This window comes from Lepisma saccharinum, chromosome 1 (assembly GCF_977018435.1).
Source record: "Lepisma saccharinum chromosome 1, izLepSacc3.1, whole genome shotgun sequence".
Taxonomy (NCBI): Eukaryota; Metazoa; Arthropoda; class Insecta; order Zygentoma; family Lepismatidae; genus Lepisma; species Lepisma saccharinum.
The window spans coordinates 222,618,385-222,646,018 of NC_139229.1; the positions used below are offsets into that span (position 1 = coordinate 222,618,385).

At 37.5% G+C, this 27,634-nt stretch overlaps 1 protein-coding gene across 1 annotated transcript; it reads left to right on the top strand.

Moving 5' to 3' along the window:
• Positions 1-470: 470 nt before the first annotated feature.
• Positions 471-26,059, top strand: Sbat (LSMD1 domain-containing protein Sbat). Its single transcript, XM_083128066.1, has 4 exons — positions 471-638; positions 9,518-9,598; positions 18,224-18,395; positions 25,781-26,059. The coding sequence occupies exons 2-4, from the start codon at positions 9,524-9,526 to the stop codon at positions 25,897-25,899; spliced, it is 366 nt and encodes a 121-aa protein (XP_082984192.1). The 5' UTR covers positions 471-638; positions 9,518-9,523; the 3' UTR covers positions 25,900-26,059.
• Positions 26,060-27,634: the final 1,575 nt, after the last annotated feature.

Genomic DNA, 27,634 nt, shown 5'->3' on the forward strand with positions numbered 1-27,634 from the left:
GAGTCGGACCGACTTGCAGTGGAACGAAAGGAACGAAGGAACGAGTTGGAGGAATCGATTCCTTTAGGTGAGCGGAACGAAAGGAATCGAATCCGCAAAAGGAACGACTTTTCTCATCACTATCGTACACGGCACGTTTCTGCCCGCTTCACTCAACTAGGGGTAGGGAAAAGGAACAGAGAGGACCCCCCCTCCCTCTCCTCTCCAGTCCCCATTTTCTGCCCGCAGAATCGACTTGCTTTCTTTCAAAAATTCCGGCCGCCAGGCGAGTATACACTTGCGCATGCGCCTTCCTCGCAAAATTCGTGGAAAGGAGAGGGAATAATGGAATAATAGTTGCTTGGCGGGCGGAGGAGTCGTGGCACACATACGACTCTTTGAACGTGTCGTTCAATTCTGGTGAACGAGTCGTTCACCGCTCACAAGAGAGAGTCGTTACTTTTGAACGACTCGTTCACGAACGACCGATCACTACTGTGAGCATCAAAATTACAGAATCGTCAACGTTTTCTGTTTATTATTTTGTACTATTTATGTAAAAGATAAATTTATTTATTGTTGTGCTCAGCGTCATTTCCGTGTGTTGGAAGCTCTACCCCACTGGTCACCTCTACTCAAATCAGCGCATTCCGTTCCAGGTATTAAATTACGAAAGAAATGGGAATAAGTAATAATTATGCTACAAAGTAGGTAAATCGACTCGACTGCGGATAACGTGGTACTACTTTACTATACCGGAGACACCTATCAATGATTTATTTCGCAATTTTGTATATTGCTAACGTACTATTCTGCATTGCGGAACATTTTTTTTAGGTGAAATAATGAATTTCTAACGAAAATAATGTCTATTTCTTACATTAACGAGTACTTACTCTTGTTCCTTATTTCCCACGAACTATCCACGGGAAGCCCCAAAAACCATTGACGTTAGCCCAAAAATTCACGATAGCCCCACAAACCATCACGGGGACGAGGTATGCCTACTAGGTTAGGTTAGGCCTGTTAGGTTAGGTTCCATTAGGGTAAAAATTTACTATCCTTCGGACACCTCTAATTTTTTTGTTTCGTCAATTTTTGACATTCGTACTTACGTATCTGCTTCGCGGAACATTCCTGAAGGTGTATCAACATTGTTTTGATGAAATTTGAACTATGTTTCCTAACCTAACAGAACTAACCTAACCACGCGCCAATGGTTCGTGGGGCTAGCGCCAATGGTTCACAATTATTTCCAATTTCTAGATCCTGATACACGACACCAAATTTTAACTATGTTTCCTAACCTAACAGAACTAACCTATCCACGTGCCAATGGTTCGTGGGGCTAGCTATTCTCCGTCGGAGAATTAATTTTCAACGAACAACATGAATTTCAGCTATGAAACATTCCCACATCACACAAAACACTTTCCTGATGTTCGACAATGCTACAGGAACTTATTACAGTAAGTAGTTTCTTCTGTAAAAATAAATAAATGTGTCCGAAGGATAGTAAACTAGTACCCTTTTCCAATTACTATTACATTATTGCACATAAAAAATATTTTTCCTGCTACTAAAAGCAATGCATTTCTCCATTCATTCGCGTCCATATTGTTTACGCACAGTTGCTGTCATTTCTTTCGGGGTCTTCCTCTCCGCACAAGAGTTTTGCTACCTTGTGTTCCGACGTCAGACGAGGAATGCCTACGAGGTTAGGTTAGGTTCCATTAGCATAAATACAATGAAAAATTATTCCTTGGGCTAAGAGAACTAAACCAAGCCAGCCTACAGTAAAAATGCTTTTCCCCGTGGTGCCAGAGCATTGCTCATGTGTTGTGCGAGAAGTGAGAACCTTTGTTTCACTGAATTAGAGTTGATTTGTTGCTCTGGAGTCCACCCACACTCGTACAGTTTCTTTTCTGTAATGCATTCTAAATTACCCGAGAGAGAAGTAAGGCCAGATATATACTTCAGATTGTTGCTGCTTAAATGCATGAACAATTGTTTTGAGAAAAAGGAGCACCCACATTTGAGAGACAATTTGGCAGAGGAATTGATCCTAATGCATTTAAATATTATATTATATATATATGTTATATATATATATTAACATTATGGACCTGTAAATATAAAGTAGATACAGTCCCGATTAGCCTATTTATGTTAAACTTTATCTTTGTATTCTTTGGTAGTCCGAAAGGTTATTATCGAAATATTGTTATTTGATGTTGCTTGAACTTTTATTGTTCATTGGAGTTTCAAGATAACATCCCTTTCCTGTTACTTATTACTTTTGGAGGAGGGGGGGGGTAAAGTGCCTATCTGTACCTTGCTACCTTGCTATATCTGTCAATGCAACACAATATATTAAAAATTTGCCCCCTCTAGGATTGACTTCGCCCCCCCCCCCCTACTAAGAATTCCTGGCTACGGGTCTGTTTATGAGGCTAACGTCAATGGTTTTCGAGGTATTAGCATAATTTCAAATCCGGCCAGTAGATATTTTACGAGGTTGCAACACTGCATAAATCGACAAAACACTCGCACAACGCGTCCTGAACCAGTACGCTATTGCCCACCATAATGTGTTACAGAATCGAAATAACAAGTAACAGTAAGTACTCGTAAATGTAAGAAATAGGCATTATCTTAGTTAGAAATGCATTATTTCACCTTAGGAAATGTTCCGCATTCCAAATGTAAAAAAGTGTGAAATATATGATTTATAGACATTCAAAAAGTACATTAATGTCAAGCATCCATGGTTCCCATCGACAAGGTATTTTTCGTTCATTGAAGAAAGAGAAAGTATCGCAGAGTAGTAGAAATGATTGTAAAATTAAATGTGAAGGTTTCTGAAAGTAATTTGCACTGTTTGCAGTTCCGAAAAGTCTTCATTTATTGGCAAGAAGAAACTAAACAGTATCTTCTGTAAATATCCCCGCTTTCCACCAACAAGGCATTGTACAGACTATTGTTGACATGAGCCTCGAAGGAATGTGGTGATTGAGACCACCACCGGAGCCCTAAATCTGGCTCATCTGATGTAACCATGAAAGCATTTCAACTAGAGTGACCATAATATTTGGACTCCAAAACTGGACATTTCAAGGAGGTCAATTTACGTCTGAAAAATAGGTTGGGCCTAATTATACAATTAATGTTGTTATTAACATATTAGCCTATTTATTAAAGTATGGATCACGTAAATGATACATCATAAACTATAAATGAAATATGATCTCCCGTTGCCAAAAGGCATTAATTACACAGGGCCGCAAATTAAATTCAATTTAATGTTGTTTTTTGTTTAATAGGTGAACTTTATTATTTGTGCCATGCTGATCACGAATATGAAATTCGTTTTTCTCTATCACGCAAGGTTTTCTTACAAATCAAATTTCAAAATTTGGGCTTTGTCCAATATTGCATACTGTTTTATTATAATGTTTCTTTTCTTCAATCAGAATAAGTAGCTTATCACACTAAACGCATCAACATGTTTATTTGAAAATGAATATAGACAGACACAAAGGACCCATATAATATAGAAAACGACATATAACAGTATATAATATACACACAAGAAAATCATTAAACAATACACATTTTTCAGTTCTGTAAGCTTTTCTAACTTTCTTGTGATTCTGGCGTTTCTCTGTACAATGCCCAACAGTAGTCAGCCATCATGCTAACACTCCAATGTCCTTGATACCTTTTCTCCGTATCCCTCATGTCCTGATGGAACCGTTCGCCTTGTTCCTCACTTAATTCACCGAGATTTTGTGGAAAGTTATCAAGGTGTGAATGCAAAAATGTAATTTGAGATTCATGTTGCAACCCAGCTCTTGAAATTTAAGTAACATATTCTCAACAACTTCTCTGTAATCAGGACTTTTGTGGTTCCCCAAGAAGTTCAACACTACACTTTTAAATGCTATCCAAGCATCTCTTTCAGCTACAGTCATTGTTTCCTCGAAGTCTTTATCATTCATTAATTTCCTAATGTCTGGTCCAACAAAAACACCTTTCACTTTTCCGTACGACAGGGATGGAAATTTGTTGCATATAAACTGGAAACATTGTCCTTCCTTGCTAAGTGCCTTCACAAATTGTTTAGTCAGCCCTAATTTGATATGAAGAGGAGGAAGTACAACTTTCTCAGGACTGACTAAATGTTGTTGTACAATGATCTTTGAACCCGGGTTCAACATTTTCCGTATTGGCCGTTCTTTTCTTTCCCAGTGGTAATATCGTGCCCTACTATCCCACTCACAGATGTAACATGGCATTTTCGTATATCCACATTGTAGTCCAAGTAAAATGCTCAAAACTTTAAGATCACCACACACCAACCAACCATGGTCCTCATATTTAATTTTATTAAGAACAAGTTGCATATTGCTGTAGGTTTCTTTTAGTAACACAGAATGAGCAATATTACATATGTAACAGAACATATTTTAAACTTGTTTTATTCGAGTCAATGAATAGCCTCCAATCAGTTCAGACAAGGAAAATTTAACTTAGTCAGCAAACCGGACACATCACAACAAAACACGAGAGAATCTTGTTTCGAGAAATAAGGCACAAACTCTTTTTCTCGGTGTCTGTACCAGGAAAATGTTGTTCCATGAGCCAGCAAGTTAGTTTCGTTAAGTCTGGAACCAAGAAGCTCAGCTGATTCTTTAGATAAATTTAGGTCTCTAATTAAATCATTGACACAGGTCTCATTGCAGAGGGAATATTGGGATACACTATCCTCTTCTTGTTTCTAATATTTCGACCTACAATTTCACAGGAACAGAAGTAACAATCATTGCTGCGATCCTGAGGCTTCCTCCACGCCATGGGTATTGCAAATGGCATAGATGGCCGCTTTCCCGTGCTCCAGTTTCGTAAAGATTCCACACATGATCTACATACTGTGTGGGGCCCACGATTTATCTTGATCTCCTAGTTTCATTTTAAAGTATGCGTAATATGCTCTTCTTACAAAATCTGTAATTTCCTGTCTCTGTACCCGGGGAACAAATTCACTGCAGATGTAGCAAAACATGTCTGGGCTATTCAGACAACCACGAGATGCCATGGCCACACCATGCAATTTAGGACTTTTGAGAGTTACATATAAAATTAATTTCAAATGATATATCAATGTTTTACATAGTATTATTTTCAGCATTTAGGCAAGAAACATATTAATTAATTTAAATAAAACAAAACTTGTCTGTATTTAAAGCTTGTTTGTTTTTATTACTTGTTAAATAATTTTGGAACGTACCAGTGACATCTAGCGACAATCACTTCAATTGCACTGAAACGTGCATACTACAACCCACATATAAAAATTGTGAATTGTAAAAAATTCTTGCGTGATGTGAGAAAACTAATGCCAGTTTCAGCATCAGCAAGTTCAAATGCATGTAAAACACCCAAAATTATAAAAACAACAGAACCCATGCGGCCTTGTGTTATTATAATCTTGGAATAACTTACATAGTGTTTCTGGTCCCTTCTGACCAAAACTTTGATGTTAGTTCTACGCTGAAGTTGAAAAATGCCAGTTATCATAAGAACCAATCTTCTTGAGAACAACATATTCTTCACCAACCAGTCATAAACTTTCCCACGTATGTGACACACGATGCAAAATTTGTCCTTTGAGTTTGTGTCAAGATGCAGGAATTTAAATTCCATAGATCTGGTTATTGAAACTACATATACGCTTCTTGGTCATTGTTATTCACTGTTTTACAGATAACGGAACACACACCAAACAACACAACACAAGGGGAGGTGCAGGGGGTGCGAGAATCTACTCCTTGGGCCCTGAAATCTCTAGCTGCAGCTCTGATAAGGAAATATTTCCCTTTGAGAAACAATTAACATATCTACACCGATACCAACACATGCACAAAGAAGTAAAAAATGAATACACGATAAGCATAAAATTATTGTTCGTTATTAATAGAGATCAAAAATGAAATAAAATCGAATCCCTAACTATTTACTAGCTTATGCATTAGGGTTAATTGGGCTAATTTATGTCCTACACAACACACCCACTGTTTCGGTTGCCTAAGCTCTTTTGATCCCACAGAAGATCACTTGTCTTTGTTATTGTTGTTCAGCATTGAAGAATAACATTGTTAATATTATTCAAATACATGTGAAACTATATGAGGAAAAGTGGTTCCAAGAAAGCTCTTCAACTGCTACTGCATCCTGTTATTTATATTTGCCTCAATCTACAAAGAAATATGTTAGGAATGTATTGAACATTGTTCTGAAGCAAATTGCAGTAAAACCTCCTTTCTTTACAGGAAGTGTAGAATAGGAACATCAACAAAAAAAACTGTGTTTTCATGCTTGTAACAACTGTAGACTACAAGATAAATAATTTTACATTTCAATTCTGAAGTAGTGCCAAATTTGCAGAGCTTGTGCGAACTCTGCAAAATTAGTAATTCAAATCATTGTAATTAAGTGTAATATCTAGAATGCACATTTTTGCCAATTTGCCTTTTTCATTTTTTTTTGTGTTATTATCACTTTTTTCACAATTTTGGTTCTCTCAACAGAACATTGTAGAAGGTAATCTCTTGCTGTGTGGGAATGTTGTCTAACAACCTCCATTCATTATGATCATTTCATTGCATTAGCCAAAAGAAACACAAAAATAATAAGAAAAAAAATCATGTCCATATGTGTGCAAAGCTAAGAAAATTAACAACAAGTTGATGTTTTTTAATTACTCCCTATAAATCCTCACCCTTGTGTTAACTAAAAGGATGCTCTCCATTTCTTTCGACAATGTATGCTTATACCACTTATAAAGTTCAGTATTTGTTCATCTGCTTCCATGTTGCAATCTCAAACATTTTTTAAATTTGTTTGCATGCAGTGAAACCATCATGCATCTCTGTTTCATTTCCTAACTACAAACCTGGCTGTGAGAAATAGCCAGTAACAATTAGTAATAAAATGCACTCATGCTTCATCTCATTAGTGAAATCTTTTGCAAGTACTCCTCCTCCCTAATACCTGATTGATTTGTTGTACCTTTCTTTTGTACCGCTTTTTCCTAATCAGAAAGACAGGACACTGCGTGAGACCCATGGAGGATTATCCTGGCTGTTGGTTCAGATGCCAGAGCCTCGTTACTCTGTGAAATGCAGTCCATGGTGCACTATGTGGAAGAGAGGTTAACATTTGGGTGCTTTCTAAAAAAGTTCTCCTTCTATGCCCCTCTTCCCTAATGCATTGAGAGTTTGTGTATGTGTTTTGTTATAATCTCATCCTGTCATGCAATATGTACACAGTGCATCTACCTAGGTACTAAGTTTCAGGACTGGCATTATAAAAAGTATTTGCATGAAAGAAATGACGAAAGGAGAGCAGGGGCCATTCATTTATTCCTCGAAGTGAGGTGCCTTGTAAGGAAAGTGACCTTATGTAATTTTTGAATCATGGTCCATTTGGGGTCCTCACAGGCCTTGCTGATCGAGGCTCAATTTCATGCTTGCAGGAGAAGTGAGGCATCCGAGGGTACACACAAGCCGTAGATAAGTATTGGACTTAATGTCCGAAGACACCACCTCATGACTGGAGCCGGTACGGACGGTTGTAGAAGCCCAAATGTACACTCTGGCTGAAGCCAAGGATCAGACCCAAAGGTCCAAAGGCACCAACCGGTATGAGCCGGTATGAGCAGGATGAGGAAAAGAGCCCGAGGATGCACTCTGGCCAAAGCCAAGTATCAGACTGATGGGCTGAAGGTATCAGCCGAAGCCGATACGGGCAGACTAGGTGGGATTCTGCTGGAACTCTCCGGAAATCTTTTCTTTCTGCTGCTTCTTCTAAGCCTGGATCCCAAGAGGTGCTTGCCGGTTGCTGGCCGGACGAGAACTGCTGCAGAATGCTCCTGTCCGCAATTATATACTTGAATTGGTGGTGGCACGTGGAATTTTTTTTTTTTTTACGTGGAACTATGTGGTGGAGTGCATGCAGGAATACGCACGAGCATATAGAGTTCAGGGCAACCTCACATTGCCCACAGGGGAACACATACCGGATTAAAACTGAATATAAATGTGTGCTAACCAAAGATGCAATATACAATTATTACAAGTTTTTAAATAGAATAAATAAGCTCGCAGGGCTTAATACCATTAAACATATTGTTGTAACATCTGAACATTATAAATACAACATTCACAAGGAACTGAAACAAAACAAACATCAAAAGATTTTATAAAGATTTGATTTCAACACTATGAGTTCTTATAAGCACTAGCGGTACATTACAATATACATGAGTTCCAACTGTACACATTGATTTGCATGGTCTAGGTAGATGCCTCTATGGAAGTCATCATTTGCAATGACATTTAATGCACTCATCACAGCTCTCTGGATGACTGAATTCAAGTAAGAGACATCTTCTGTTAAAGTTCTGTTTTAAAGCTTGATGTGGTAACTGCAGTTTAAGGGAAGCAAATGTTTTCCGATGGTTTGGATGAGAAGACATTGAAGATAACCCCAGGAGCAACCAGCCTACTGAATGTCACAATGAAAACAACATCGAGAATTCATAAATTGTTGCTTCGAAACCCTCACCTTTCACTAAGAATGGAAGCAGACAAGGAGTACACCAGAAAGGATGCAATGAGGAAGATTATGGTTGAAGAATTCAACGTGTTAAAACAGGCATGTGTGAATCTGGTGGCTGGTTCCTTTTGCAATAATCGGCAAAGCGTGACTGTTCTTGACCACTCTCTGTATTTGTCAGACTTAGCACCTGCCGATTACTTTTTTTTTCTTCCAAAAGTGAAATCCCACTTCAAGGACCATCTATTTTACTCTATTTCAAGCCATAAAGCCATGATGAGTACATGAAATGCCATTTTGTTATTAATTTGCTTTATTTTACTTTGCTTTTGTGTCACTTTTGGCTAATATTCGAAGGTGTGGATAAGTGATGATATGATGAAATTGAGGAATGGGCGCTAACAAAAAACCATGCCCATGCGGGGATTCTAACCCGGGACCCTTGGTGTCGTAGCACAATGTGCTAAGCAGTCCGCCACAGGGGCATATAGAAGTTGTACGACTGTGCAAATCAGTGCATATAGTTAGAAAGACTATACAAGAATGGTGCATTTAACAAATGCACAAATATTTTTCTTTTTTTAAGAAAAAAAAAAAGGTAAGTTGTAAAATATTTTGATTATGAGTGGTAAAACCACCACCACCTTTTCCATATCTTCTAAACAATCTTAATATCCATGGCTTCTCATTCTTTTCGATATAAGATTGAAGTACAACCTGCTTTTTCATTGTTTTTATCTGATTTATGTTTATGATTGTTTATCTTCAATGATCAAATTCTGTCAGAATTGTTTTGTGGATAAGTTGGTGTAACGTAAAAAATAAATTATTTATGTTGAGGCATCCAGTAGGAAAAGTGTTTCCTATTTGTTAGATAAGCTTAGATTCTAATATATTCATATGTTTTCTATATTCACAGTTTAAAATGCATGGCCCTGAGTCTCCTGATGCTAGTGTAGATGGTCAGACATCTGCAGCAGACAGTACAAAGAGCCAAAATGTAAGATACTTTTATTGTTGATAATTCACGTACACGTTTCACATGTTTTGAAACTTATGCACACACACACGTACAAGGAGTATTCAGAAAGTAAATGGTCTGGATGGTTGTTACTTGTCTTGTAGGATGCCTTTGCATCTCTGTATTCTGTAAGATGGATGGGCAAGCTTCTCCTCGTCTCTACCAAGGCCGTTGTTTTATGTCATTTCGACTATTGTTCTGACTTAATAGGTGGGTCAGCTAGACGTCTACAAAGTGTTCACAATACCTGCACATGATACATTTTTAATTTAAAATATTGGCACCATTTATCACCTTATTATCTCAAATTGGGGTGACTACAAATGCGAGAAAGATGAATGCTGCACACTCTCTGGTCTTACTTTTCAAAGTTCTGAACTTCAAGTCACCTTACTGTCTCCTCTCGTGCTTTCAATTTCTTCACGAATTTCATGACTGCGACACCAGATGACGCAGCTTCTCATCCCTCTCTATCCCCTTACACAAATCAAACTTCTTCTCCCAACTCTTTCTCTGTATCGGCTGTGATGCTGTGGAATCAGTTACCAGAAAGCACTAGAACAGCAAGCTCCGTCGCTTCCTTCAGTAGACGTGTTCACCACTCTCTTCAGAGTACTCGTTATATCTTTCCCTATCAAGCTGACTGAAAGGCATATGCAAGTGAATTAATTGTTAAAATATATGGTGGTTATTTGAATACTATTTTAGATTTTACATTCTATATTTTGTGCCGAAACTGATTACAGATGTATGAAAATCGGCAGAAATTGACGTATCAGAATCAGCAAAAATCCGATATTTAAATCGGTACAGATTATACTAGAGTTTTACCTTCTAATAAGTTTTATATTCTAGTTTTGTAAGATTTATTGAAAATTTGGTTATGATTTGTCATTATTGTAGAGTTTTTGTAATAAAATTATTGCAAACTCTCGTTCAGAGGATCAACCTAACTATAAATCGGAAATAAAACAGTACATTCCTGAACCAGGATCTGCTGTTGTATTGGAAATTCAAAAGTGAGTATTCAAACCTGAAGCAAGTGCTGAGATAATACTTGGGCATACCTGCTGCATCAGTATTCAGTGATTGAGTGTTCAGTGTTGCTCAACAGATTTGTGACAAGAGAAGAAGTAGGTTACTTCCTGAAGTGCTTTCAAATCTCTTATTTCTGAAGCTGAATCTGGCAGAACAGGAATTCATTTTGCATTTCAAAGAACTGCTTGTGTACTAATGTTAAATCTCTAGGTTCACATAACCTTTCGTAGATGCATATGTACATTCGCATCTCTTGAAAATATATATGTATATACATATAATATGCAATAGAAATGTACATAGCAAATTTATTTTTGTCATGAAGAAAATAACATCCCATTTCTGTTTAATAATCTTATGGATCGGAATCGGTTAAATATCGGCATCAGTATCGGTTCCAAAAATTATCGGTGAGTTCATTGTCCCTAATATTTTGTATATCATATATTTTGTATTGTGTGTGCCATATTCAGTGTGTTAAGACTTGTACAAAGCTCATTCAATATATAACTGGAAATATGTTGTATCCTCCCCTAGTTCAATGTACCTTTGCCAGCCCTTGATAAGGGCACTGATTCCACAGGAGAAAAATTGTTTTGGACGCATGCATAACCACTCATGCAGCGCCGAAGGTGCGAGATCGGGTGAATATGGAGGGTGAGGTAATCACTTTAGGTCCTCAATGGTAGACAATGTGACATTGGCAGTGTGTGGTCTTGCATTGTTATGGAGCAATAGCACACCAGTGGATGGACACCAGACCACGTCGTCTCTACTGAATGGCTGGTTTCAATTTTTTGCGCAAAAGGTTGGAGTAGGTGGTTTTGTATGATTGATTGATTTGGTGTTTTAAGTCCACTTTATGCACAGTACAGCTAATTGGAACTGGATCTACTGTTTAAAATGGGATCTAACTACTATGCGCCTCCACCTGGAACCAAACCCGGGATCCCTTGATTACAAGGGGAGTAGGTGGTACTCTTTACATTATGACCTCTTGGCATGTAATGTGCAAGAATTGTCTCGCAACTTCACATCTGATCCTTCACAAATCCAAACAGATGTTGGTTGATCTAATTGTGCCAGATGAGGGCTGTAGGAGAGTATGAAAGAATTTTCATCGTATAAAGTGGGTACATGGAGGAAACTGTGGGGTAAAGGTGGCCAGGGGCATGGTACTGATCACATCACCCCCACCTTCGACCGTGGTGAACAATTTGTGGGGCCCTAACTCCTCACCCACTTTAGGCTTTTTTATGGTGTGGTGCAAAGTAGGGATGGCCAGATCCGGATCCTGGCAGATCCGAAATCCGGATCCGGTTGGTTCCAGATCCTAAGGATCCGGATCCTAAAATTTTTCGGATCCGGAATTTTCAGATCCGGATCCGGATCCGGTACTTTCGGATTTGGATCCAGAACTTTCAGATGTGGATCCAGAATTTTCGGATCTGGATCCAGTACTTTCGGATCCAGATCCGGTACTGTCAGATTCGGACCCGGTACTTTTGGATCCGTATCCAGAACTTTCGGATCCGGATCCAAAACGTTCGGATCCGGATCTGGTACTTCTGGATCCGAATCCCTTTTGCCATCCCACATGCGCTTCTTTGGAAAATAAGAATATGTTTATAACATATTAAAACAGTTGGGCTGAAAAGTTTGTAGGCTGACTCATAGATGGCGTTACTAGAATTAAATCCATGTGATTTTTACTTAGTACTAACCTTCAAAAGATACGTGTATATATTTCACAGCTGCCTGATAATTAGTTCGTGAGATATAGCATTGTGAGTGAAGCAGCTTTTGTTATTGTGAAAAAATGGATAAAAAAGAATTTCGTGTGTTAATAAAGCATTGCTTTTTGGCGAAAAAAAATACTGTTGAAGCCAAGGCTTGGCTTGATTAACATTATTCGGACTCTGCACCAGGAAAATCAACCGTTGAGAAGTGGTTTGCTAAATTTAAACGAGGCAAAATGAGCATCAAAGACAATGCACGCAGTGGACGCCCCAAAGAGGCTGTTACCGATGAAAACATCAAAAAAGTCCACAAAATAATTTTAAATGTTCGTAAAGTGAAGTTGATCGAGATAGCTGAGACTTTAAAAATATCAAAGGAACGTGTTGGACATATTGTGCATGAATATTTGAACATGCGAAAGCTGTGTGCAAAATGGGTGCCGCGTGTGCTCACAATCGATCAAAAGCAACAACGTTTTGATGATTCGGAGCAATGTTTAGCGATATTCAACCGTAATAAAATTGCTTCCCCATCCACCATATTCTCCAGATCTGGCCCCAGTGACTTTTTCCTGTTTGCAGACCTTAAAAGAATGCTCGCTGGAAAGAAATTTAGCACTGATAAAGAGGTAATCGCCGAAACTGAGGCCTATTTTGAGGCTAAAGAGAAATCGTACTATAAAAATGGCATCGAAAAATTGTATGACCGCTATAATCGTTGTATCACCCTCAAAGGCAACTATACTGAATAATAAAATCGAATTTTGTCAAAAAAATATTTTTTACTATGTTAGCCTACGAACTTTTCAGCCCAACTGTTATATACACGTATATATATATAGTGTGTGTGTGCGCGTGCGCGATTTGTAATTAATTAATACACTTACAAGGGAGGTCTAAGTCTCCGCCTCCGATTTCCATGAAACTTGGCAGGTGTATAGAGGGGCCCAAAGGAAGAAACGTGTTTCTGTTTCAGCTAAAAAACTGTTTTAGGGGGCAACCCCCCTTCAAATGTCAAGATGAGGAGAAATTGAAGTGGGGATCTGACCGTGAAACTACGAAAATATGGCATAGGAAGAGACAGGGGGCATAGAGCGCCTCTATACACCTACCAAATTTCATGGAAATCGGAGGGGGGACAAAGAGGTCAGATGATCCCCACATCAATTTGTCCTCGTCTTGACATTTGAGGCAGGTTTTGCACCCTAAAACAGTTTTTTAGCCTAAACAAAAAACACGTATTTCTTCCTTTGGGACCCTCTATACACCTGAGAAGTTTCATGAAAATCGGAGGGGGACACAGGGGTCAAATGCCCACTTAAATTTGTCCTCATTTTGACATTTGAGGGGGTTTGCCCCTAAAACAGTTTTTTAGCCGAAACAAAAAAAAACACGTATTTCTTCCTTTGGGTCCCTTTATACACCTGCCAAGTTTCATGGAAATCGGAGGGGGACACAGGGGTCAGATCCCCACTTCAATTTGTCCTCATCTTGACATTTGAGGGGGTTGCCCCCTAAAACAGTTTTTTAGCCGAAACAAAAAAAAAACACGTATTTCTTCATTTGGGTCCGTTTATACACACACCTGCCAAGTTTCATGGAAATCGGAGGGGAACACAGGGGTCAAATGCCCACTTAAATTTGTCCTCATCTTGACATTTGAGTGGGTTTTGCCCCCTAAAACCGTTTTTAAGCTGAAACAAAAAAAACACTATTTCTTCCTTTAGGCCCCACTATAGACCTGCCAAGTTTAATGGAAATCAGAGGGGGACACAGGAGTCAAATGCCCACTTAAATTTGTCCTCATCTTGACATTTGAGGGGGGTTGCCCCCTAAAACAGTTTTTAGCCTAAAAAAAAACACGTATTTCTTCCTTTGGGCCCGTTTATTCACACACCTGCCAAGTATCATGGAAATCGGAGGGGGACACAGGGGTCAGATCCTCACTTCAATTTGTCATCTTGACATTTGAGGGGTTTTGCCCCTAAGACAGTATTTTAGCTGAAACAAAAAATACGTATTTCTTCCATTGGGCTCCACTATGGAAGAAATATTGACTTAAAGTCTGCCTTCGACAGAGTACCAAGAGGACAAATATGGAAGGCCCTTCATCAGTTCCAAGTAACGTCAAAACTGACTAGAATAATTCAAAGTCTATAAAAGAACGTTAAAGGAACGGTTAGAATAAATGGACAATCCTCCAAGGAATTTAATATGGGAAAAGGAGTAAAACAAGGTGATGGACTTAGTCCTCTTCTTTTCATATTATTCATGGATCAAATTATAAAGCAATGCAAAAGAACAACAAGAAAATGCAAAATTGGAAATTATAAGATGAAACCGGTATGGGTACAAACATTAGTATACGCTGATGATATTGTTCTCCTAGCAAAAGATAGAAACAGCCTACAAAATGCTGTCCTAGAGTGGGGCCGAGCATTCAAAGAACGAAAGATGGAAATCAATGTTAGCAAGACGAGAGTCATGCACTTCACTAAACAAGATCCAGCAAGGATGCACATTCATTGGAATAATAAGACCTTAGAACAAGTAGAACAGTTTGAATATTTAGGAACCATACTAACTGCGGACGGGAAAATGGACTCTGAAATTAATCACAGAATTCAGAAAGCAAATAATCTGTACTATAATATTAGTAACACCATTATAGGCAAAAAGGAGATTAGTAAAGAAACAAAAATGAAAATATATAAAACAGTCTATCTCCCCACGCTATTATATGGATCAGAAAGCTGGATAATGCAAACTAAATTGGAGAGCAGACTTACTGCTACAGAAATGAAATTCTTAAGAAAAACTGTAGGAAAGACAAGGAGAGATATGATACGAAACACAACAATAAGAAGAGAATGCCTGAATCAGGAACCACTGATTGAAATCATCGAGAAGAGGGAATTAGGCTGGCTGGGACATCTTATTAGGATGGAGGAAGAGCGTAAACCGAAACAAATATTTGAGGCCCGACCAGAAGGAAAGAGAGGAAGGGGACGACCCAGGTTGAACTGGAACCAGTACATTTATGGACTGGCACAGAAGAGAGGGAAGACACCGGACGAAGTGAAAAGACTGGCACAGGATAGAACTTCTTTCAAGAAGTGGCTGAAAGGACCCGACACCTAAGTGGGCATAAGGGAAAAGAAGAAGAAGAAGAAGGGCTCCACTATGAACCTGCCAATTTTCATGGAAATCGGAGGGGGACACTTAGAACACCTCCCTTGTTAGTCTTATACTTTGTAATTATATTACACTGCATATATCAATTTGTAACTAGAAAAATTGTATAATTTTTGTATAACATTTCTATCTTGTTACATGCGTTAAAGGTTTCATCCTGAAATGGAATGTCTCACATTTATGTTTGTTTCCATTTCCAATACATTCGAATGAATACATATTCGTTTCAATAGCATTTGCCAAATCACCTCTGACATTTTATGTTAAACAAGTAAGATTATTTTTGTGCACGTGTGTGTTAGCCGATGCGTAGCAAAGTATTTTAGGAACAACACTTGAAAAAACTTATTGTAGGACTAACTAATGAAAAATTTCTTTGTAATCGAAGCTCATAATACCTTTTAAGGTGTGGTAATATTATAATGGGATTGAGATACGAAACTCTCTGATCCGGATCCAGATCAGAAACTTTCGGATCCAGATCCGGAACTATTGGATCCGGAGCTATTGGATCCAGATCCAGATCTGGAACTTTCGAATCTGGATCCAGATCCAGAACTATTGGATCTGGATCCAGATCTGGAACTTTTGGATCCGGAATTTTTGGATCCAGATCCAGATCCGGTATTTTAGGATCCAGATCCAGATCCGTAACTTTCAGATCCGGATCCGGATCCGTTTGGCCATCCATATTGCAAAGTACAGTACAGTACTTTTTTTTTAATCTTCAAAGTAGTCCTATCTGGAATTGCCACACATCTGCCAATGCTTTTGCAGAGAAATCCTCTTCTGGGATTCTGTGTAGCTCAGCTGTCGCAGTCAGGAATTGTTGCAACATCTCTATGTCATGTCCCCTTCAGTGCCTTTTTCAACCATGGAAAGAGGAACATATGAGTGGAGTATGCAGAGCGTGAAAGAGCTGTAGTTTTGTGTTTTGCCATAAATTCATGGACAGATGCAACAATGTGTGGTCATACATTGTCATCAGTGATGCAACCACATGGGGGGGGGGGGGCAAGGGGGGCAAATGTTGAGGGCCAAAGGCACCTGCACAGGGCCACATAAGAGCAATTGCCCCTCGATATCAAATTTTATGCAAATAAAAATACATTTCAAACAATGTTCTTGCTCGCTTCGCTTGCAATGCCTGCTTTTCTCAGTATCGTCAAGTTCAGAGCCATAGCTAGAGGGTGGCAGGAGTCGGCCATGGACACCTAGCGATCTAAATTAAAAAAGTTGTAAATGAGAGAATGCCATGGCACCCTGTGAAATTATTTGCACCCTATTAAATCAATATTGTTTTCGGTTTGGATCTAAAAATTTTCTTGTTCACTTCACTTGCAATATGATTCTTTTTTTCAATGTATTTAAGTAATATGTGTGGTAGATATGTATTGAATGAACTTTGGTATGTACACAATTTAGTGTTAGCATGTTGCATATGTATTTTCTTATTTACATATGTATAAAACATATATTGTACATGAAAGTTATACATGTTATATGTACAAAAAGAATTATCTTCAGAATGCATTTATCATTCATTTTCTACCATTCAAAAATACAGTTCGTACGCTTGTTTTCCTTTATTAGCTAACGTGAAAGTTAATGTGTTGAAATTTTTTTTCAAATAGTTTGTTTTAAACAAATGCTTTAGCACAGACTTCTGCCCTCTTTTTGCATTATTTATGAGGATAGTAATATCTTTGATACTACTACTACTACTACTACTAATAATAATAATAATTATAATAATGTAATTCGCTCCCAGACAAAAAATTGTCATGCAAGAGAAACAATTGTCAGGAAGTCCATAGGTGAGGTCGTCATCGCCTAATTACCTCCTGCAAACATTTCAACACACTCACATAGAGAGTTTAATTTATTGTTTCACTCTGAGGTACATTGTCATCGGTATGCAATAGCTGCCTGGACCAAGGCTTATCCTCCACTGACTCCCTGCCATTCATAAGACTCTTGTACCAAAAAACACTTGTGCTCTTGATAATGACTGCTCACCATATGCCTGCTGGATAAGGTTCCAGGTTTTCATGCCAGTCTTTCCTGATTTCACACAAACTATTATGTTCACATGCTGATCGATTTTCACATCAATGCTCTATCAATACCAAGAACACATTACTACTGCAACGAAGATGCCTGTGTTATAATGCACCACCATGCCACCTGTCAGAATCTCACAGAAATGCTTTCAAGGTCACAGGAAGAGCTGCAATCAACAGTACCACCTGCCGCAAAACTAATTTATAAGCCAAACTAATTTATAATTCATTCTAATTCTACTTTCAATTGTAGTTACTGTCTCGAAACTTTCCAGATAAACAGGTTGTACTTTTAAAAATTTAAGGATGATCAACTAAGAAATTGCAAAGTGTACATCTGTTGAATAAACTTACAATAACAAAGCAAATTCAATATTTGTGGAAATTATTTACTTCATATTTTATTCCCGCTGCTAACTAAACAACTGTGAAAATAATGTTATCGTTATGGAGTTGGAATGTGTGCTGTGTGAGGGTTTATTTGTTATGGATAACTTTGTAAGGTAAGTCTCCATGTGCTTCAGTGATACTCCGTAACTAAAAGACAATTTGTCTTACTTTTCTTTTAGTCAGATGTAGTAAAGGATGATGTTCCCGAAAAGCAAAAACTTGGCTGTTGGCTGAACAAAAATATGAAGATTGAAATGACAGATGGTCGAGTGTTGGTTGGTGTGTTTCTCTGCACAGACAGAGATGCAAATATCATCCTTGGATCGTGTAATGAATATTTAAAGCCAGAAGGTATGTGAGATATTTCAAGATGTGCATTTATGATACTTCTTATAATACACAATAGTTTAGATTCTTTCCATTTTCAGTGTTTCACTCTCAGTTTGAAATATGCAATTGTTTTGTTAAATATTGATAAAGCTCATGTGAATGTACATCCATGTGAGTGAGAATGGAAGGGGACAGTAAACACTTATTACCCAAACTTAAAGTTTCTACATGGGTTGTAATTTTATTAGTGACAGCTTTTGAATTCTTTCGCTGTGCGATTTTGGCATTCTGATGTAGCTTTTGCTGTGTAGTTTTGGGGGGAAATTTTCAGAATTACATAATTTAGAAAAGAAGAAGAAAGTGTTGTAATGTACTGATATGAATTCTATTTCTGCAACTATTGTTTGAACAAAGGAACCGGGAGTCCTCCTTTTTGTTAGATTTTCATTGTTATTGAAGTGGATACAGTGATGTACCCAAGGAGGGAAGGAGGGGTAACAGCCCTTCTTTTTTGATCCAGCATTCCTAAGAAAAGAGAATGTGAAAAGAAGAAAAAGATAGCAAAATGAAGGCTGAGTGGATAAAGGATTCTTTATGCCATTGTTGTTTATATACACACCCAGAACCCTTTTTTCATTTGTTCAGAATCAAAGCAAGTTATTTCCTTGGATAATAGGTCGAATGTCACACACTAGGTAACAGCATGTTCTGGTAATGCTTTTTTTTTTTTTTAACATTGCGATTTCGCTCATCAGCAGCGATAAGGATATTTGAAATCTACTGAAGTTGCGTTCCATAAGTTAGCGATATTTCAGCAAATTGACTGAAGTCACTTTCAGCAGCAAGAGAGTTAATTACTGCATGTTCAGCACACATACATGTTTCAGTGTTTACTATCTCTTGATGAAGTCTGTAGCATTGTGTAATACACATTGCCAGTAATGTGGAAGTCGAAAGATGCCTGGTTGATGGCTTGGATAGAGTGGTCTGCTGTCTGAAGAATATCTGGAATACTTGTCATTCGAATGCCTCAGGATCAAGTTGAACTTGCAGGGATTTGCATCAGGGAAGCAGGGCGGATGGTAGAGCACTTCCTAGTCTCATAAATGGCACAGCTTCGACCATAATTTGTGCAACATGCACTCGAGTAACGTCATGCAACTGATGAGTAGGTTCTACAGAAAATGTCTCCATTCTTTTTTCAGAGCTGGTCACAGATTGTGTTCCAAAAATTGTTGTGTAATACTCTGCATTGATGATGTGGCCTAGAGGTAACACCGTTGCAATCGTGCACAAGAGCAACCATAACTTTCACATTGCTAGGATCTGATTTTCATGGTGACGCATAATGATACCACTTGTTTCGTTGGTGTTTCAATCCTGGCTTGTACGATCGAGCCCACGTTTCATCTAGCATAATGATACGGCATAAGAAATCCTCTCCTTCCTGCTCATTGTGCCTCAAGGTAGGTACGAGCAGTGTTGTATCGTTTACACTTCTGCATTTCATTTAAGACATGTGGAACACCTCTTGATCCATCCATCATATTCCCAGGTAATCCTTGATAATGTGTAACACTGTTGCTCGCAACAATCTCTCTTGGGAAAATTCATTGAATTGTTGGTTCACTTTATGCACAGATAGGCTAAGCGGGATCAAACCCAGGACCCTTTAATTATAAATGAACAATGTTCATGGCGCCAATGTGTCTTAAGTTCGATATGGTAATTCAGGTTCCCCAAAGCCTCCTGCAGTACCCACCTCTGGCACTTTGAATCTTTAACCAACTCCTCTGGTCAAATTTCAAAAACACCGTGAGTACACTACACTAGACAGAGCAACAGATCATGCTCTCTGTGTCCCAGTGCTGGTGCATGAGTGGGGAGGTGCTCTGAAGTGAGTTGTGGATGTGAGCAAAGTTTTGCCTAAGTGGCATCTGGTTGCTTGCATTGCTTTTCTTAATCGTTGTTCCCACTATTAAAATTCTAACCTATGTAAATAAAGTAGTGGCAACACTGTCAGGAAAAGGTAATGACACCGTGCATATGCTATCAGGCAGTGAGCAATGTCAGTTTGGAGCCATGTTGATGTGTGGAGTATCAAAAGTGGTCGGTACAGCGAGTGCTGATGTGTATGTAGGAGGTTGAAATGAACACCATTTTCTGTACTGCTCTAAAACATGTTTGCAAAGGTAGAACAGTGATTGTGAATCAAAGTCCAGGTTTGATCGTGGCAAAAATGCACAAGAATGTGATCAAAACTTGCATGAAGCCTGAAGCAACAATAACTAGCCTTATCTGATGGTTGCACAATGGTGACAATATCAGGAACCCAGCATGATGCAATTCCTCATGTTGAGGTTGTTCTCACGGACGCATCGCAACCTCCTAAAGAAATGCATTTACCCATTATGCAACCATCAGATAGGGCTAGGTACTGTTGCTACAGGCTTCGTGCAAGTCTTGCTGATATTGTCGTGCACTTTTTCCACACGCAACCTGGATTTTGATCCACAATCAATGTTCTTCCTTTGTAAACATGTTTTAGAGCAGTACAGGAAATGGTGTTAATTTCAACGTCGTACATATACCACAGCACTCGCTGTACCGACCACTTTTGGCACTCCACACATCAACATGGGCCCAAACTGACATTGCTCACTGCCTGATAGCACATGCACTGTGTTATCACCTTTTGCTGACAGTGTTGCCACTACTTTATTTACAACCCACGTATATTTTACAACCTGGCTATGAAATATACAAATATACAAACTTTTATATTGTGTCATAAGTGTTTACTGTCCCCTTCCATTTTTGCATACCTGCCCTTCTAGCTCCTTTCCTTTTTTTCTATTATATATGTATATAATAATTGTTGATAGTTCTGAATGTTATTTATCAATGTTTATATTAGCGTGGAGTATTAACTCTTCAGGACACATGCTTTCTACTAGGATGAAAGGATGCACATTGTGCAAAAACTACCCAGAAGCAAAATTGCCGAATCATAATTGTTTTCAAGCACATAAATAATAAGACCTTCTTTTATTAAACCAATTTCATTAAGGTGAACAATTTTATTGTATTATGCAATTGATACAGAAGAGAGAAAAAAGATGGTAAGACGAGTGCTCTCTGGCATAACGTAAGGATGTGTGCTGGGAAAAAAATACCCAGAAGCAGAACTGTCTAAAGTCCTAAGTCTCTAAGTCTGAATTACACTTGTTTTATATCATTTAAATAACAAAACCTTTATTTGTTAATTTAATTTTATTAATTTTGAACATTTTTACTGTATTCGACAATAGATAAAAACTGAGAAAAAAAGAACATGTTGAAATACCAAAACTAAAACATATGAGCTTGCATGTTGGTGAAATTTACACAGGCGGTATTTCTACAGCCCTCCAAGCACAACTAAGAAAGCCTAACAGCTGATTTAAGGTCACAGTATTTAAAAGGGTAGCCTCAGGCACTCATTGGAATGATAAAAAATATCACAGGGTGATTCAAAATCCCAGGACACCCTTTTTTCTCTGAGATGAATGCGGTAATGGCAGATCCAACTTCACCTAGGTACATCGGTCTAAGGAGCCTATGTGTTGCAGTACCCACCGGTATGTCCTAGAGGATCCCATCGTGCCAAACACATTCTTCGAGGTGTGAGATCCACTCTGCATGGAACCACATGAGCACCTAGAAATTTCAAGATGCACACCACCTTCACTACCACATCATGTAAGCCTGTGATCAAATACCACCACAGATGCCACCATGGTCACCAGACCTAACACCCTTGGAGTTTTACTTGCTTCAGTCATGTAAAGCCCATTGTGTATGCTAAGGGCCAATTGTATAAAGCAGTTGGTCCTCGATTAGCCATTAAAATTGACCCGCAGTCACGCTGAACTCTAATTTTGTGTTGTATAAAAGTTGATCTGAGTCATTATTGGTATCCTCCTTGATGTTTTTAGAATTATTAATTCATTGATGATTTACAAGACCACTGTTTTTATTAAACTATAAGTCCCTGCGATCTGAGGTCAAAGTTAACCTGCACAGTCAGCAGACGTTGACCTTAGTTCATCTGTTGTACCATGGTCGTACTAATGAATATTTTCTTAAAAAATGTGTTTCAATTGAACGTATGCGGCAAGATTCAAAGACTGGAGAATCAATTCATAAATCCTGTTTCCATAATAATAGTAAAGAAGCACCAAGCATGCACAACGAGGTGGACAATGATAAATATATTTCATTATTATCGTGTGTCATTGTTATTTACTGTTTGAAATATGTATTTTTTTCTTGAAATTTACCTTAATTAAATGAGTTCAAGAGGATATTGTTCAGTTTCACGATCAGCAAGAGGTAAATTGAGAGCAATCAAGCATTGATACAAACAAAAAATGTGACCTGCTTACGTTTTATTTTGTTGATATTATTGTGAACCTTGCGTTGGGATGAAGAGGGACTATAAAAATATTACCATTTCACTTTACTGCTTCCAACCAAATGTCATTGCAATTCACTTTTGTCCGCAGAATGGAACAGAGCATTTAACTTGGGCTGTAGTGTATGTTTACTTCTTTATGAACTGAGCACATTGCATTTTAGTTGTTAAAGCTTCCTCCTCGTGATATATAAAATAATACACATATCTTCTTTTATTAACTGAGATTCATTTTACATTTCAAAACATGGGTTATTCAATAAAGTTGCAAGGAAATTTCTGCATGTTACTTATGGGAACGAATGGTCCACCTATAACACGTTATCGCATAATCACAAAAAAAGCAATAAACATCTCCTCACATGAACAATAGCACCACATCCGAGTACAAGGAACTTGTTATATCCCCCCTTTTTTTAAGCATTAAAAAAAATATAGGCCTAACTTTAAAGAAAAACTATATTAGCATATTTTCTTCTCATTGCAACCGATAGTAGCTTTTGTCATGACAAATCATCCACATTGAACTTGCACCATAAATAAATGGCCGTGTAGTATTTATTTTACATGATTTTACTAAATTTGCAATATGTACGAATATTTAAAACGTCCAACACCTCACATTTATTATTTGTTCATATATTAAATACACACATTTACCAATAATGAGTTCAAAACATTTGCTGTTCAGTGTTGGACAATTGGTAACGTCACAGGCATACTAGCGATGTGTCTAGATTCATCGATGTTTACAATCGTTTCACCATGTTGCCAAACCTATGATCAGTATTTGATCCAAGATCAACAAATCGACAGTTAGCTTTATGCAACATGATAGAAGCTTGAACTTAATTTGTTCCCAGATTGTAGATCAAATCTGATCTCCGGTTAGTGATGTTTATACAACCTGCCTTAAGAGAATTAAAGATCCTGGACCATCTCGAAGCAAAGATCGCAAGCGCCATCTCCCAAATCACCCCACCTCACTAGCAGAAGTCTCGTACAACTGGGAGCGTCAAATGAAAGTATGCTTTGCAGCAGATGGTGTGCATATTGAACAAACACGTACTGTAACTGTAAACATTGCATGTTGATCATGTGTATGTTTATGTACACGTGTTTGTTTTCCTGTGTAACCTGACTGTTGCTTCACCCTGTATAATACTGCTTGTACATGGTATTATTACTAACATCTTTCTTCATCTCTTAAAGCCTTCTTGTGGCTACTTTAACCCTTTGGTTGCTTGTTAGTTGACCAGTGAGGATATGCTTCCATAACCAAGCTATTATTTTAGCTCAAAAGCAAAATTTTTTTTTTTTTTTGTATTTGTAACCTCCACTCTCAATGGTTTCTTTCTCTCTTTAATTTCCTTTTATTCTCTCTCACCATCCATGTTCTTCTATACCGTTCCATAACCTTAGATTACCTCTTTCTAGACAGGCTGGATAAAAATCATGATCTTTTTCTTTAAATCTGATTTTTTAAATTCAAATAGCTTTTTTTTAAAAAAAAACTAAAAAAAACAAAGAAACATGCTTAACCCTTAACCGCTGTCGTGAACGTTTCGGGCACTAACACAGTTGTACAGTCCACAGGACCTCTAAGTAAAAAGGAATATAACTATATCAGGATATATTTTAACTGATGTGAATTTAATCATGTTGTATGCTTTGTTATTCACTGAGCACAATTACATAGTTTTGAGAGCGAAACATTATTTTTTAACTTCTCAAAAAAAATATTTTGTTTATATTGTGATTTTAAGGAAAACAAATTCACTAAGCCAAAATATCTCTCAACTGAGTATTTACAGCTGATCAACGTGAATTTAGTCCTTAGTTATTGTTTAACATTCCTTCTTCAAAATCGCGGGTCCCTCTATTCAGTATATGCCACAAATAAAAAAAATCTGCAATTCTCTTGTCTATTGATGGTAATAAATCGTCTGCGATTTTAACCCTCAGAGTCCGCGGGACCGCAGTATATAAATAAAACACCACAGAAGCAGATAATGCAACCTTTCCCTTCACGCTTTCGCAGCAAAATAAAGTTGAGGAATGTACTGAAAGAGAGATAGCCTCAAGGTCAAAACTAATGGCGGGATAACAAGCAAAAGGAACACTCCGGTCCATGGGACGTCACAACTGTAGTTGAGGGTTAAAATAGCTGGTATGGGTTTTGGCACCATACATACATATATGTTATTTTTTACAGAAAGACTTTCTTTAGTAAACAGGTCTGTAAAATATTTGAAGAGTTTGATTAAGACAAATAAAAAATTATATGTTAATATACATTATTCTCTTTCTGATACTATATATATATATATGAACGTTCTATGGAAATGTTTCTTGAGTGTGTTAATGAAACTATAATACACAATTTTACTAACTTTTCTTCCAGTGAAAATAAAACATTCTGTATGTAATCTGTAACTGTAACTTAAAATATTTTTTAAGTCTTTGTAGCTGAATTTTGGCAATTTTTTAATGATAGTTTGCAAAATGTCAGCTGTCACGTTTATTTACAGTTTAATGACAATGACACAATTTACGGTTTAACATGATTGATTTGTATATTTTTCTACACAAAATGTTTGCTATTTTTGCCTATAAAAAGTATATAATTTTAAATCAATAGAATTTAAGTCTTGTGTACAGTTTACATGTTACATTTCTTTCATATGAGCTTTACCTCATCATATTTTGTTTCTTTTCCTTTCTTACAGCCTACTAAACACTATTAAATGATTACAAGATTAATGTACTTTCATCAAAAGTAATTCTGATATCTACAAAAACGTTATGTACAGTATTCTATAAATGATTTATATCGGTGATTTAGAAATCACCTGATTTAAATCTTACTTCTAGTTCATACTTGTTGCTAGGCTTAGTCTGTGTTTCAGACATTCTGATCTGTAATAAATTATTCTCCTCTTCTTTACAGATAATGGAAATATGGAGGAACCAAGAGTGTTAGGACTTGTGATGGTCCCTGGCAGGCACATAATTTCAATCCACCTGGACGATATTGACCAAACACCTTTTTTTGATGTGGTCACGTGATGTGAATAATGTGCTCGTTGCCAAAATCTTAACTTGTCACGTTAATGAACAATATTGCAACTGCTATGTTATTATTTAATACTGTAATTAATTTATTGTTGCTCAAACTGGAAAAATAAAAACTTATCTTGTGAATTAAAAGTGAAATGTGTGAAGCTACTGGTATTATAACATATTTATATTCCAATACAAGTTGACTTAACAACTTAGACAACGAAGTGCAATAATTAAGTGTTGATATATGTTTAAGTATCAGAGGTCAGTTTTGAACAATTTGTTCCTGTTAATCAATGCATTTCTAAATATTGTGTAGTTACTATTTAGTATTTGCTTTGAGTTTAACAGTACATGGTAATTACAGAGAAACTTATTACTAGGGATAGGCAATATCGGAAATTTGATATCGCGATATATTGTCAAGAAAATATCATCACAGACAATACAATATATTTTTTCCATATTGTGATGTTGACAATATATTGTCACCATGATATATATTGCCAAATATCATGACGATATATCCCTGACACAATATATATTGCACCGGCCCCTGTGGCAGAGTGGTTAGCACATCACGCTAAGATGCTAGGGGTCCCAGGTCAATTCCCGGCCTGGGCGTGGATGTTTGTGAGTGTCTGTTCATCAATTTCATCATGTCATCACTCATCTCCATCTTCGCAGATTTGCCAAAAGTTGCACAAAAAGCGAAGTAAAATAAAGCAATTCAAAATCAATATGTATTGCTAAGATATCATGACGATATATCACCAATGCAATATATATGTATATCATCAAATATTGTGACGATATATCGGCAACACGAAATATACCACCAAAATATCATGATGATATATTGCCAACATGATATATATCACAAAAATATTGTGACATATTACCGATATGATATAATCACCAAAATATTATGACGATATATCATCTAGTTGATATTCTGTGGATGATATTTTTTCAGTATCGTGATATATCATCCAACACTACTTAGTACTTGATGGTGCAGTGGTAGCGCCATCGTCTTATAATCAGGGGGTCCTGCGTTTGATACCTGGTGGAGGCACATAGTGGTTCGGATTCCACTTTTAACTGTAGGTCCAGTCCCGATTAGCCTTACTGTGTATAAAGTGGACTTAAAACACCAAATCAACCAACCAACCAACTGCCTTCGTACTCACTTTTTCCGCAAAGCTGTTTTTAGTTTGTCCTATGAATTTCGGTGGCCACTGCCATCATCCTCATTGGAACTTGTTGCGTTGTTGCTTGCCATGTTAGTTGTTTTTTGTTTTTTTTTCCTTGATTGCCACTAGGTGCTCTGTTGTCGCCTATCTGCTTGTGCCCGTCTCTTCTGTCGTTCACCAGTATTAATTGCGGTGTGCATGTCCACTACCAATGTTAAGTTTGGTTTGGAACTGCATGATGGCATGTGTTTCCTTGATTTTGGTATCTATGAGTGTGTGAACTTGGTGTTTGACGTACTTTTTCATCTTATGGCTGTTCTGTTTGATTTGTTTTGCAAGTCCATTGGTAGGTTGCCCTTTTTTTTTGTGTCTGTTAGATGCTGTTGAATTCTCTCTTTGATTAATCTGATAGATCTGCCGATGTAATGAGCTTTGCACTCACACACTGCATACCTGAGTTGTCAAGGGATTGTTTAGTTTATCCAGCTTTTGTGGCAGTTGGTTTTTGCACTACTTGGATGTTGTAAGTGAGAAAGGCTTTCGAA